This window comes from Rhipicephalus microplus, chromosome 7 (assembly GCF_043290135.1).
Source record: "Rhipicephalus microplus isolate Deutch F79 chromosome 7, USDA_Rmic, whole genome shotgun sequence".
Classification (NCBI taxonomy): Eukaryota; Metazoa; Arthropoda; class Arachnida; order Ixodida; family Ixodidae; genus Rhipicephalus; species Rhipicephalus microplus.
The window spans coordinates 27,824,514-27,840,106 of record NC_134706.1 but is presented as its reverse complement, the minus strand read 5'-3'; the positions used below and the strand labels follow the sequence as shown (position 1 = coordinate 27,840,106).

Genomic DNA, 15,593 nt, shown 5'->3' with positions numbered 1-15,593 from the left:
CAGTTGACAAAAACCATGTCTTCATGTGTCCAAATCAAGTAATCTCAACTTTTGCACAGGGCGCGAAAACCGATGTGCCGTCACCACTTGGTTGTGCGAGTTCTTATGCCATCGATTGTGGATGATGATGCACGGTGAATTTGCTGCTTCATGGCACATACAATGCTTCCGTGTTATGAAGTAACTTATGCTGCCCAAGTCCCTGTTGATATACTATACAATGAACAGATGGAATAGCTAGTAATGCACCATTAGTAGAACCACCAGATGCACCAGAAACACAAAAGATGAAAGAGAAAGGAATGAACACCAGATGTGCAGTGTTTATCTTTCATCCCGCCTTTTGTCGTCCATGCACTCCGTAAACTGCCCCAGTAATCTTCACTATGAACAGAGAATTACGTAGATACGAGCGCAGTGAAAAAATAAAAGACAGAAATTTTGACATTTAACTTGCCTCTTCATCGGAAAAGTCAAACTTGTGCACGATGATGGAGTTCACGTGGTTGTTGGACAAGAGGTAATCTGAAATGGGAAAAGAAAGAAATTAACAAACCAATACGTCACATTTGAACAGACACAAAGCTTACGCACTCCGCAGTCAATTCAATATAATGAAAATTGTGGACACCTAGCTAGGTAATCATGTCAGGAGGAGAAAAAAAAAAAGCCGAAATGTGCATTCCTCAAAGCTACATACAATGGGCTTTCCAAGTTATTTTCTAAGTAACGCTGCATAAAAAAAGAGCTGTGCGTGAGTGCGATTGTGCGGGGGTGAAATGGTTAATCAACAACACTGGCTGCACGTGCAATGAGCACTGAATATATTACTTTTTATTAACACCAATATGACGCTCGTCATTTTCAAACTTATTTTATTCCACGTATTTATGACAGGTTACAAGAGAAGAATGATGTTCTGACTGGATGTATCAAAGTGACTTTGCCTGGAAAAAGTACCCGACTTCTGGTACCCGACCTCACGGGCGACATGAAGATTTTCAACACTTCCTCAATAGTAAGCGACAGGCCGAGTGTGCTCACACAGTGACGTCTCGTTGCGAATGTTCTCGAAGAGGATGTTGAGCGTCTGCAGAAGCTGGACGCACACGTAGCGGCCGCACTTCTGCTTCATGATCTTCAGAAAGAAGGAGAGCATGTTCTTCTCCAGGAAGAAACTGGGCGGAAGAGAGAAGGAAAAGCCACTAAGATCGATGCATCATCGTTCAAATACTCCAGAGACACGAACTGTCTGCCTAGTTTTCCTGCACGATCACTTAGCAAGGTTGGACGCAACACAGGAAAATGTGCAAGTACTACAACGTTGACAAAGAGGAACCTCACCGGCAAACGATGGTTTATCTTTCTTTAAGCAGTTACTCCAAAAGCACCAGTTTGTTACTTCTGCATCGTTTGAACAGACATTCGTTACAAACACTTTAATTTCTATTGCTGTTGTGATGAAATTTGGCACACTTTTGGTGCTACTGCAGTATGAACTTAGCAAGATGTTACCTGCCCTCGTATCTCAAGTACTTCCAGAGTCACATCTTCCCTCTGCTGATTTCTTGGATAGCGTGAAGAACTTAAAAAAAAAAAAAAACATGTTAGAAATGTTGTTGAACCCTCTATGAACCCTGATATGTATGCTACACCCCGTTAACATTGTTGTGTTCTTCAATATTTTACGAGAGTTCTTCAAAAGGATTATAATGACACAGATACAAAATGTTGCATAATAGAATTGCAGATTAAGGTAGGGTAAAAATAAGCACGTCACAGTTTACGTCCTTCAATCATAACAAAACTGAGAGACTTAAAATACCTCAAGTGGTTGCCAAAATATCAGCTCTGCCTTCTCATAGAGGTCAAGCAAGAAAAATGTAAGTTAGAGAGGACTTGAGGAAAGAGGGCTATATTTTGCCTTGCTTATACTACAATATCATCAAACTCGTTTGCTAATATTCAATTGCAATAGGACTAAAAATGCAAATGTTCCTGATGACCCCCCTGCACCATCTTAAGGGGCGGGGGGGATGGACAGCAAAAACAGGTGTGTAACTCCCACTGCCCCCCCCCACCATCACTCAATCACTTTTAAAGCTAACTCCAGCAAATCTTGCAAGTAGCTGGAATGGAGGTCCTACTATATGTCTTGTAAATTTGGGAAGAAAATACCAAGCCATTCTAAAGATAATAAAAAATATATCATTTCACTATTTATTTTTTAAAAGAATATTTATGAAAAGGATTCTGCACGTAAAATAGTGAAGTATCTTCTGGTTATTTTGGTGCCCAGGGTATCCTTCCGAACAAAAATAATTATTGTAGACATGACCATTCTTCTTAGTTAAAAATAAATTTAGATGTCTCATAATTATTTATAATTAAAGTTCTAGGGCTTTTTTTAAGAAAACCTTTTGTAAAAAACAATTCAAATAGCTTGCTTCAGAATGGGCCCATGCTATTCAGAAAGGATTCACAAAAGCTAGCACTTGGTAGCTTAAGTGATTGCAGGAAAAATGTTCCTTTTCCGACAAAGAGCAGTGTTTAGATGAAACGCAATTTAAAGTTCGAGTTCCCACAGTGCAGACAAGAGATCGGGCGTTTGGGCGCATTTTTAAATGCTTTCCACTGCGCGCAAAAACGTGTCACTTCATGGAAGCACTTGTCAGTAACGCTGGAGTACCGTGCTATAAAAATTAAAAAATCACATTTTCAGCTGATTTCACCCTCCATCCACCCTTAAGTTCGTGCATTCACAAAGTGGGTTCACCATTCTCAAAGTGGGGAAGCCTGATTACCAGGTGTTTATATTGTAATAAAGACGGGAAGGGCAGTTACAGGTTAAAAGAAAACCTCTATAATGGCCTAAATGTTTTGTTTTGAACAGGCTCGACTTGGAAGCATCCGATACATTCAATAAATAATTCAAATGAATCAGTCATGTGCGTGAGCTTTTCAAAATAGTCCTTAGAACATAGCCGCACAAAGCACTTTTTCAATGCTGCTACCAAAAGTTGACAATACTGAAAGTCAGGCTCATTTGCTAAAGAATACGGATGCCAACTGGGCCTGTAGAACGAGCAGCAAACACAGCTTCACAGCGGAACAAATAGAATGAAAATGTTTTTAGTTTTCAAGCTAGCTCAACCCTGGAATCTCAAAGAACAAAAATGCCACAACACAGACGTATTTCCTCTTTTTAATATCCGTACTTCACTCTGCATCTGCTCCAGCTGCGATGTTGCAACGAGATTGCACAGGCTGCACAGAAGCACCGCTGTGCACATGTGCACGTTCGTAAGAGGATCAAGCGTAAAAAAAGGTACAATAATAGAGAACCTGGCTTCTATTTTTAGAAATCTGATCCCCAGGGCATCTGTGTTGCGGGATTTGTGACAGTGCACAACTCCCAGCACGTAGGCTTTCTGCACCTGTCTAAAGGCAAAACATGAAGTTCAGCAATGCAAGTCTGTTTAAAGTGAGACAAGAGGAATGACATTGGTCATATAAAAAAATGCTTTTTTATTATACTGCAACAACTCATTAAGCTCCTCTTACCCTCAATAGACATTACTTCTATCAAGGTTGCTCTCATAATCAAATGCGATATGCATGAAAACCCCTTTTGTTTTTTGTTTAAAGATACACTAAAAGCTCATTTATTCAAGCTTGAAAGGGAAAATTATTTGAATTAAACCGAGTTAAAATTAGCAGGTGAGCACTAAAATGAACTCACATCGTGCCCGACTGGCAGTGGCTTCTTTGGGTTGTGCCCGACTGCGCGGGCACAACCCAAAGAAGCCACTGCCGAACTTGTTATCACGAGCTCGTCGATCATAATGCGCGTCACAAGACGTTAAACTGAAGATGATTCCATTGTGTAATCATTTTTGAGTTTAATCTTGAATCAGGCTAAAAGGTACCCAATTGGGTAACTGGTGAAGAGCTTAGTAGCCTACGCGAAGGTGAAACATTCCAATTCGAAGAATGAAAGTTAGTGCGCTTCACGCCATTGCTGAAAAGCTGGTGCCCATCTCCGCATAGCTCACAGTTGGTCCTTCAGCCAGAATCATTGAGAACACTCCGCACTTCCACCAGTCTTGGCAATACCAAGACTCCAATAAGTATTTTTCTCAAGTCTTTTACATGCAAATGCACATAACATTGATGTCAAATTTAAGTAGGTCTAAAACTTTGAGTTAAAATGGCTGTAAATTGTTCAAAACTATCTAATTTTGATTGCTATAACCTATTACTTTATTAAAAATTATTGTTTATATTACCCATTGTGTATCTTAATAAAACTTCTTGCCAGGCAGCTTCCTGCTTGTTTTAAGTAGGACATGTCGTGCAATAAAACGAAACAGTAACGTAAAACACTGTGCAGAAAGAAAGTGTAATGAGCGTGGTGCAATCATAGTATTTTGTAAAAACATACTCATTATTTTATTCTGCATGTTCTCACACTTTGCAGATAGTATCGTCATCATAATCTGCTTTACGGAGACCACAATAAATGATTACTTGAGTAATTATTTTAATTACTATCAGTGGTTGTGCAATCATCACATTACTAGGAAAACTGTTCGGCATTTTGTTATCCCTTATGACCTGGTTTTACGCTGTAATCTTTACTTATATGCAAATGATGATGCTGCCTTGTCGGCAATATACATGGAACAATACGGTGGAACAATACAGCCTTGTAACTGCATCATAAAATGGAGCTACGGCCTCATCGTGGTAGCTAGGGGCTAGTCAAACCGCATAGACTGTTTTTTTATGTCCCAGCGATCATGTCCAAGCAGTACTTCAGAACGAACAAGGTGACTGGGCCGACCGATTCATTCATTGATTGACTGAAATATCCGACAAACTGAAGCCATTGTTACTCTTCTAGTATTTTTCTTTTCCAGACCACTTAAGCAATTTAGTACAGAGCTCGCAGATAGCACGAAGCTTGCGAGATGGACCCGCAAGGTGCATTGAATGACCACTCAGGAAAGATAAAACATTGGCCTCGTCCCTGCCACTTTTAATTATCACGAAGGGCTTGGATATGTCCCTGTCCCGAGATGTCAACATCAGTTGAGTTGCACAGATAACCGTAGGCTTCGACGAGCGAGACAATACTGGTATGGCTCATAAATTGACACGGCTGCTATGAGCAGATGGAGGGAGCTTACCAACAAGGAAAATTAGAAATACGCTAAAAAAAAAAAGCTTGCCAAGTCTTATGTGCCAAGTCGCCAACCAAATCCTACCATCACACGTCTTGGTGTGAGACTATGCAGTAATTATAGTTAACATAATTAAGTTAATTTATTTTATTATTAACTTCAAGACAATCCTATTTTGCAAAGGTTATCTACACGCATATGTACGCTCATTAAAAGGATGCCAGAAAGAAAGCTTACCGATTCTCCTGTGCCAAATCCCCGACCAAATCCTATCATGACATGTCCTGGTGGAAGACTTTATAGTAATTTTAGTTACATTAATCAAGTTTATTCATTTCAATTATGAATTTCACGACATTCCCATTCCGCAAAACTTTATCGCACGCAGCCATAAGCAAGCTTACGTGTAATCACAAGCGTACTCACTCGAAGACGGTGCTGTCATTCTGGTCACCCCAGATAAGAATCTCGGCAATTGAGCGAAGAGTCTCCACCAGGATGCTCTTGTTCTGCTCAGTGACCGTCTGGTTCTTCGACAGCAGGTGGTACAAATACCTGGCCACCACAAAAAAATGCACAACTGAAAAGTACGTCCTGGCTCCAAAAGACTATTCATCTTTTTTTTTTTTTAAATTGAGTCATGTGCACACGGTGTTTTCAGCAGACTTGCACTGAATGTACTTTCTAATTTTGTACACCTTAAGCAAATCTTTGAAAACATTAAGCAGCACAGCAATCACAGCATGGATGAAATAATCAGACAATGAACCAATGTTACTTTTCTATTGAATGATTCAACAGAGTAACTTTTTGAGGTGTCAATAGGGCAACCTTTGTTAATTACCCCGCTTATCAGACTGATAGTAGGCATGAATGAAATATCGAAATGTATCTGAACAAGTTCTACAACTATTGCAGAAAAATACCTCACAGGAGTCACCGATTTGGTTTGGTTTCGGAAAACTTTATTCTTGAAAGTCCGAAGGCGTGCACCCTAGCACACAGCAGCAGTCACTAATCAAAAAGTTATTTCAGCAAATTTCGTTAATTAACTAGGCTGGTGGATAAGGAAAAAATATTTGCCACATACGTCAGCGAACGATGCTGGGCTGACTCAAAACAGCCAGTGCATGTGTTTGCATTTGTAAGACTAGGCACAAGTTAGCTGCAACACTTTGCATAATGCTTGTAGGCACTCGTACAGTTTAGCTTATAAGCCTCGTTTTTCTAATTTCTATTTATTACTCTTTACTCACCCTTTTCATTTTGTATGCACATGAAAACTGTCATGATTAGTTTGTATACACCTATGCAGGCGTTGCCAATATACTTTTTGAGATACATTTATGTATATTTTGGTTACTGCTCATATTTGTACTAAGATATGTAGAATAGCACTGTTTGCAGAATTCGCTTCTTTATAAGTATTCTTACATTTATGTCACCACCTAGCGAAACCCTGGTAGGCCAAATGGCCTTTATCTTGACCTCCCTTTTCAGTTTTTTTTCTGAAGAAATAAACAGAAGTGTAGATTCATCAACGGCACAAGAGTGTGCCGTGGCTGAAGAGCGGTGGCAAAATTAAGGCCAGTCGTTCACAGAGATTTGAAGTGCATTGCATGGTCGTGACATGGCTACGGGTGGCATAAAGACGATGCACTGCGTGTTGCGTAAAATATGCATGTATTACAACTACAAAGATGACAAGGAACTATGCTATGAACAACAAAAAGATAGCAACCAAGAAAAGAACACTTCAATACAGTGCTACCTTCATATAACAAAACCATCACGAGTAGCAAGTGGAGAACACATAATATGCGTTCCTTCAATACATTTCTTTGTCTTACAGGCTTCAACCTTTAAACACGATTGCATGCTTCAGGCCATATTCTCATCGCACAATGATTAACGTCACATATCGCACATGCCTTTGTTCGAATGTCGTGCATACATCCAGGTCACAGATGGTGAGCCTGCCATTATGAATGTGTAACATCCTTGAGCAAAAAGCAGCTAGCACACAGTTTATAAGAAGACAAAAGCAACACAAAGATTCTGCAAGACAGAAAAATGTCTTAAAGAGTTGAAACTGTTTCTAGACCGTTTTTGGGGACTTCAAGTTAGTTGAAGCCTCAATTGTTTGGGATTTTCCAAGAGTCAATTCAGCAAGACCTATCAGTGGTGTCAAAATCCACCAGGCTAATTGTATGCCTATAAGCTGTCCTTCTCAGAGCTACCGTAAAGAAGCCGACAACTGCCTGGAATATGAAATGAGATGACTCCCTTGATGGAAATATTGTTAGTCTGACTGACTCAAACAAACGCCCATTTTTTTCCCAAGAGATGGATTTATATTTTTATTTCTTCATTTAAACTCGCGAAAAGTGACTTGTACCGCCTTTGGCATCAAAAAGCACAAACGATCTAATGTACCTGGCCACTTGACCACTGATTTCTCTACGCGGTCGACAATTTTTTTGTTAGTATTAACATATGGTTGGTTTCTTTACGTTAAAAGATATTACTCCACAAAAATGTACCTACAGATGTGCGTTAGTATTATGCATTAAAGTGGCACTGCCTTCGCATGACCCAGTGATTCCATGCTCGTCATTGTGTCTAGAGCAACATTTCAGCGGGCTCATGCAACTATGCATAGAGTTTCCAGGTCGCTAAGATTTTGGAGTGACATAGTTTTGCTACCTACGCTTCGTCTTGGAAATGAAGTGCACTGGTACTCAGCACGACCAGGCATATGCGTAGTGACATTTTCGGTGACTTGGCTTGGCTCGTGTATTCAGAATGTAACCACGCCGGGACATGCTGCCCACGGCACAGGCAACCTTGGGCACAGGCGCACGCAAAAAAGGTACAGATACAGAGAAGCTGCATAATGCCTTATCATCTTATTGTAAGAGCTTCTTATTTTCAATATTAGTTGGAAAGCTCAAAATTAAGGTGGTTAGGCATGGTTACAGGAACTCCTGCGAAAGAAGAACGACGACAACTTTCAAAAATCGTGAGAAAGGCAGTCAACGTCGCTATTGATTCTCAGCATTGCTGAAGGAAAGATACATGCGTTTAGAGCCTTTAAGATTGAAAAATATTGCTTGTAAAATAACTACGTGCTTTTGAGATTAACTACTGCATCTAGAGACATTACGAAGAATGAGCATTCTGTCCCACCATAAAACAAAAGGGTCACAAAAAATCAGTTGTCGGTCCCTTTGAGACTTTAAGGTGGGCTAGTTGGCTTGAAAATGGATTGCCACGGCATGCATTAAGAACAAGGACGAAGGAGACGCAAAAATATAAGCATTGAAGTAGGTGCAGTCAGCACTTATACGTATGTCCTTTTTTACGAGTTCATTTTATCCTTGAATTTTATAGTGCTGCCATAAATAAGCAATTATTTGCAAAAAGTATAGAAGTTACAGGAGAGCTCACTACCTAGTTTGCCACAGTCAAGTCTGGCACTACGGTCATTCCAACAGCCACAAAATTCCACAACAATATATTTCGACTTGTGTTTTGTAGTGGTGCCTTTTGCCAGTACTAATCTTTTCTCACGCTTGACCAACAAACGTGCACACATTATCGATAGTTCAGGTGGTCAAGACAATGTGGATGATAAGAATAGCATAGAACTGAGCATGATGAATCATTAAAAAAAAATGCTGGCTCCAAATATTTCTACGGCACGGAATTAATTCAACAAAAAAGAAACAACTCCTGATTTTCGAGTAATACAACTAGATTTTTCTGCAGTATGGTTTTTTATTCACAAAAAAACTGCAGACTTACCCTTTGATTTTTTGGTAAGATGTTGTTTTATGGGTTACACACTACTTTGTAGCTAGGGAATGCTTTATGTTAGCAAGTGCTTCCATTACGCAATCTCAAGTAGACTTAGAAATAAATCTTCATACTGCTGCGTATGTGTGTCGATGATACAAACAAATTTTCGGACCATAGCCATTTTACATAATATATATGTCAGAACAACACAGTTGCAAACAGGTAGTGAAGTCAAAGGAAGTGTCGGCAAAAACTTATTGTTCAAATTGAAATGCACAGATTAGTAGACGCAAGCAAATAAAAGAACGAGAAGATATGTTTTCCCTACCGATAGCTCTCTCTTTCCCAACCGGTTATCTCCTGCAACATTCAATTCACTCTTATCGCATTGTTTAACGCATTCTAATATTATCGTAGCACATAAAACCTGAGACGCAGGAGGGTCCAGTCCAGTGCTCCACTCCTTGTCCTGTGTCTCAGTTTTTACGCGCTACAATATTATTAGTTCTGAATTAACAACATGCCCAACTACATACCCTTTTCAATGCATTCACATCACTTGTATCTCACAGTTCCCCAATTTTAATGGAATGCAACAATTAGGTTCCCCTATGCTTTCTTCAACTATAGCCTCTCTTTCTCTGTACCCTTAAAGGAGCACTGACATCAAATTTACTCATGCTAAGATTTTCGCGTCAACGAGTAGCTATAGACCCCGTAGCAGCGATTCGCGACCTAAAACGCAACTGAGAGATGAATAACTATCACTTTTATCGATTTATATCACTGGTATCTAGCACTATTCAAAACGGCCGGCAATCCCGCCATTTCTTCTAGTGCTGGGAGCACCAGCAGCGGCACTACCTCGCGGTCACCTCCAGATCACGCCACAGCTGACCACTTCTCCACAGAAAAGAGTGACGTCAGGCTCAGCTGCTCCGCAAACATTTCGTGTGCTAGGTGGACACATTCAGTTATGCCTTGTCACCTGCATTGCTGTCGTCGCCAAAGTGTCGTCTTGGGTTCAATACGATAGTCTGGAGCTTGGAATCCCCGCAATTCATGACGTCGAGAATTATTTTTGGTTAGATCAACCTTTTGCAGAACAGTGATTCCGAAATGGACGCCGTTCCAAGCAGCACTGCAGAGGTGCCCGAGGATGCTGCAGAGGTGCCCGAGGACGCGCTTTAGCCATGTTCGCTCGTGTGCTTCAATTAGCTAGATAGGTGTGTTCTGGTGTGCAAAGCATTCAGGTATACGCAGAGGGGTCAATGCAATATAGCTATCGCGAATGAGCATCAGCGGAGAAATAGAACACGTTTCCTGCTTGCAAGGTTCTTTTTCGCGCCTCCAGATGGCCTCTCCTATCCAGTCTCTTGCGGATAATATGGTATTACCAGTTTTACGAGGACACAAAGTCTACAGATGAACTAAAATTCAACGATACCTGCGTGTTACTTGTTAGCGATGATATGTGACTATGCGCTTATCCACTTTTGATGGCTTATGGTCATGTTGATGTGTAACACATACGTGATATGAAGACACATTGCGTCTTTTCCGTGCTTCGAACTAGACGACTGCAACTCGCCTGCAACTCGCAACGATTCCCCGACATGCTGACCGACAAGCACACGTTTAATCATGCTCTTTTCATTCGCCGTTCTTTTAAAAGTGGTTTTTATCTTGATAATTTCACGAAATCATTCAAACCGGTGCGACGAAGATCAGACGCGATGAGCGAGTGCGTTTCTGCACTTCGGCATCACGATAAGAACACTCGGATCGTACACGTAATTGCTACTAGGGCATCGTCACTCGGGATGGTATCTGTGGAATGTATCACCACAGAACATGTAGCACTAGTGTCAATGTCGCAAGGCAGTCCATTTTCCGTTTTTTCTCCTTAGCTTTTACACACTATCGAATTGAAATAACTTCCACGCGACAGATGCCGTTCAAATTCGGCCTAGAAGACCTACGCATACCAAGCGATCGAACGATGGGCACATCTCGATCTTAAAATTTGATGTCAGTGCTCTTTCAAAAGTGAACAAGAGATGAGCCATCAAGACCCTTTAGTAATTCTTCTCGCAAAGTATAGGTCTGAGACCTTTGGTGACCGTAGAATTCCTAAAAGCTAGAGGGGACTCTGGCACCAAGATCGTTCAGCGACCATAGCAATGATGAGTAGTACACGAATATACCTAGTCTTCGTGCTTGCGGGCTTCGAACGCACTTGTGGCTTTGTTTATTCCCGTGTTTCGGTTCTGTCTCGAGTAATAGAACAAGCCGTTATGAACTTCGTGACCTGATTTGAATTGGCGAGCCTACAAGGTAAAGGTGGTAAGTGCGACTGCTGAGCATTTGCCGATTGCCGTCTCGTGACAAACCAGCTACAAGCAACGCGAAGCCAAACAAAGCCGAAAGTACGGAGATAAGACAAATTTGTGTACTACCCATTATTCCCATGATCACTGAAGTACCGCGCATTAAAGCTCCTGCGCCAGAGCTCCCTCTAGTGTATTTATAGGAAACTCTGTTTGTGGCCATCATTAGCCCTCGTGCCATGAAACAATGCACGTCCTCGCAGTTGAAACAGTTCGCTTGCAGAGCTTCTATCGTTTGTCAGCTGTTTGCCACTACAGACAAGCCATGCACTATTAGCCATGCATGCGATTGACAACGACCAACTCGTTTCCGAAAAAATAAAGTGGCAAAGCCATCTAAGTCAAACACCAGCACTCTGCAAACATGAATACGTGTTGCGGGAAAAGCAGCGCTGTTACGAACGTTCCCCTTACGTATAATAACTGAACCCCGTGTCACGTTTTAGCAAGAGATGCCCCTATGTCCTCCACAGAATGTGGCAGCCCCGAACAATGCACCGCATTTGCACACAATCGCTGGCAGCGGCAACGTGCCTGTTGTGTAAACAGTGATAGACGCGTGCGATAAGCGCCATGTTACTGTCAGTGTTCGAGTCGAAGAGACAAACCTGCTTCTGCCAACTGCTGTGGCATTTAAACTTCTCTTTTCTTACAATTGTGCATGTTGTATTACATCAAAAGCCTCAAACATGCGGCTATTTCGTTTGCGGCCCGAGGCCTATAACAAGGAGTAGGATGACTTTTCTGAATGGTACTCGCATTACTCACTTGCCTATTGCGATGAATATTGCTCTGTTCGTGTCTCCTACAGAAGCACGACTGGCCTCAAGCATTCGTTTCTCGTGAGACGCACCGCGGGGTCACCGTGCATTGAAACATAACTGTGGATTAAAATCTCGAGATTGGAGTATTGGCATGCAAGTTTGAAGTAGAATGTCGGTACGGTCTAGGCGGTGTTCCATGTATACCGTCTGTTGGTATTCCATGTATATGTATACTGTCTTGTGTACATAGTTATTTACGCTCATTTTTTAATTTTTTCGAAATGAAGAACCCATTGGAAGTCGGCATTCGACCTTGTCGGTTCTTTGTCCCTTGGCCTTTTCTGTGCTGCACGCAAGTCTATATTTCAGTCAGTATGGGGATCAAGATCGACTTTTGTCTCGAATATAGATGCAAAATCCTGTTCAGCAATAATCTACGTATGAAATATTGGAAATGACTTCCTTCGACTTAAGTGACATCTTTCCAAACAAGGGATTCCAACCAGCGACCTTCGGAAGGATCAACCAAATGAAACTAACAGAATTTGAACAAAGGAAAGAATCAGAAGATTATTTGTTTGCCTATTTAAAACTGCAGCCTAGTAGTTACATTGTAATTAGGTATTAATTAGTTTTAATTAAGTAGTTAATAATTAGTGCATTATTAGTCAAACAATTTATGTCGAAATTGCAACACTACAGCAAAGAAAAACAACAAACATCGTCTTCAAGGCTTTCCTTTGTTCAACTGTCACTCGGATTCGTTTGCTTGGCTCTAACTTCAGTCACGGTCACTTTACACCGTCGCGTAAAACTGGCAGGCATACGAAGAACATCCCATTGGATGAGGACTTATCGAGTAGCACTCCCACACCACAATTAGAAAGAGTTGTGCAAAGTTCTGGTCCCGCGATTGCCGAAATTCGGGAACTTTGCGCGCGCGGGCACGAAGCGACAATGTCGTCCGGCTGTCAATCACAGCGGCGCTATCAGAAACGCACCTCGCGCTGATAACAGCGGGGCGGTGGGTCGGTCCACAGCACAATGGGCACCTCTATCTTGAGCAAGGAGTTGGCGAGGTCCCCCGTAGGCACGATTTCATCACCAAAGAGCGCACGCGTTAAAATGAATGACTTGAAGCCGGACCGCGATTGCAGATGACGCGTGACCCTTTGACACAGAGTCAGGGTTCTTCGCCGGCCCACAGACAACAAAAAAAGAACGCGATTATCTTTCCTGCAACTCGTAAGGCACGCCACAATTAAACACATTCGGCATCTTCCTACGCAAATTCGTAGGCTACGTTCGTACTTTACATACAGATACTGAGGATGCGTGCGATTTACGTGCGAGGTATTCGCTTTCCCGCGTGCTGCACGAGAAAAGACGCCGGGACCACTTGTATGTTTAAGCTTGTCAAGACAAACAAAAATAAGGCGACGCTGGCTGGAAACACCCGTCGAAACAGTAACGCCGCGTAGGAAGTGAGCGTGTTTAGGTTCGCAAGACCCTCCCACCTGCGACGAACCGCTATTAATACGCGACTGCAGGGCTTTAATTGATGAGGGTTGACACCGAGTAGCGAGCGTATCGCATGCACCAGATCTAGATTAATCGCCAAGACTACGGAAACGATTGGGGAGTTTTCTGTTTTTCTTTTTCTACACGGCGTTTCCTGCAAGGAAACGGGAGGCCCGTGACAGTTCGTAGTCGACCATCGCAGGGTAGCGATGCTCGCACTCTAAACGACGCAGTTGTCGCGACTGTCAGCCGAGACTGTCGGTCTAGTGTTCACCGTAGCGCGCAGAGCTGTCTGGAAAACTTACTTGAGATGTTCCAGAGAGTGCGGGTTCTTGGGTTTCCAGAGACCGCCCGAGAACCAACCTTTGTTGCGAAACATGGTGGTGGTGGTCCCCTTGAAGGTGGTGTTGATGTTTTGTCACCGTCGACGATCACAATAGAGTCCGCGCGAGGTTCACCATAACACTGAAAGGCTTTCGCTTGGCAGTCGTGAATGTGCGGTCTCTCACTCGAACGGGGTCAGCGATCAAACGCCGTGGTGTTCGGAGGGGACGGCCATTTCATCGCAGGCAAAATCGTGCAGCTGCAAAACAAGACACGGCGGCCATGTCGGAATAACGGGAGACCCGTGATTGGGCAACAAAAATAAGCAAAAGAAAGATTGATAAAAGAGACGTGATAGAGGGCGCCACAGTACTACATCAACCGATTGCACGTTTAGCGGCAGTATTTAACAAAGCAGCATATAACCTGTTTCAGACAACGTGTTGAATACAATTTTATGTTTTTTTGTTCTCTATACTAGCTTGTGTTAAGACTTTTACCTACAATTTTTAGTTCGATTTTAAAGCCACAAATCTTTGAGGCTACGCACACATCACGCTGAACTCGAAACCACTTACGAGGCAGTTGTTCTGCACGTAATGGACGGCGGAATTTGTAGCAAGGCTGTACGGCTGTACTAGGTCTGAAGCAAGGACGTCGTGTTGGCCTCCTTCAAAAAGAACAGTTAATGTTTCACGACTCAGTGGGCTGCGATTGCTAGCACTAACATTACCGTCATAGTTGTCGCGAAAAACGACGTGCTGATATAATTGTGATCATCAGCGTTTCGATTTTGCTGGTACTGCTAGACGTATTTCATTAGTTCCCGGCAAAATCCGTCTCCTTGTTTTCTCATAACGGCACTGAGCTCTTCGCTGCAACGACTTGGTTTGCTCCATCAATTAAAGAGTCAACTTATTTTCTAATGCCTTCTCTGAAAATGTCGGCCGCCGCCAAAAAAGGCCATTATTAACGCGAAAGCCTTACATACCTCAATAAACACAAAAAGCTGGTCAGCCGGTACATTACTTTCTGTTTCACGGTGCCCTGGCACCCAACACACCACAACGTGCTGTTCGGCCGAGGACATGGTACACAAGAGAGAGTACAGCGACATATATAATAACCGGAGTCGTGAACCTTAGAAGTTCAAAGAACGCTCAAAGGGTCAATGTATATCACTGTTACAGGTATTTTACATTAATTTATGTGCTTAACGGCTGTCAAAGTTGCGTGAGCTTCGGCCGTGAATAATTGTTTGAAAATGCAGCATTGATGCATCTGGAGAAAGATGCGCCAATCGCTGCGTAAGAGACTCTGGAACGAGACTTTGACGTATCGGTATAGCATTCAGGGCATGAACTTGTGCTGAAGTTCTAAAAAATACATATATATGTGCAGGAGCATGTTTTGTGATCGTCAACAAAGCAACCTATGGTGGAAGTGATGGAGACTTATGGTGGAAGCCACAAGGATGTCTTTAATGAGACTAAGACACCCATTTCCTCAGAAAGGGGTCTAACTCAAAGTGGCTTTCTCATTGAGGCACTACTCTGGAATATGCGAGAGAGTTCGGGGAAACGGAGGAAGAGTGCTATCTCAACGCA

General features: G+C 42.3%; 1 protein-coding gene across 2 annotated transcripts in view; it reads right to left on the bottom strand.

The window, feature by feature from the left end:
* ema (C-type lectin domain containing ema) overlaps positions 1–14,194 on the bottom strand; it is a 79,547-nt gene extending 65,353 nt beyond the window's left edge. For both annotated transcript variants that reach the window (XM_037431125.2, XM_037431127.2), the window contains exons 1-4: positions 13,968–14,194; positions 5,613–5,741; positions 1,045–1,178; positions 458–525 (exon numbers count right to left, since the gene is read on the bottom strand). In XM_037431125.2, the coding sequence (XP_037287022.2) occupies positions 458–525; positions 1,045–1,178; positions 5,613–5,741; positions 13,968–14,041 (405 nt within the window). In that variant the 5' untranslated portion in view covers positions 14,042–14,194. The remainder of the gene's footprint in view (positions 1–457; positions 526–1,044; positions 1,179–5,612; positions 5,742–13,967) is intronic.
* Between the last annotated feature and the right edge of the window lie 1,399 nt (positions 14,195–15,593).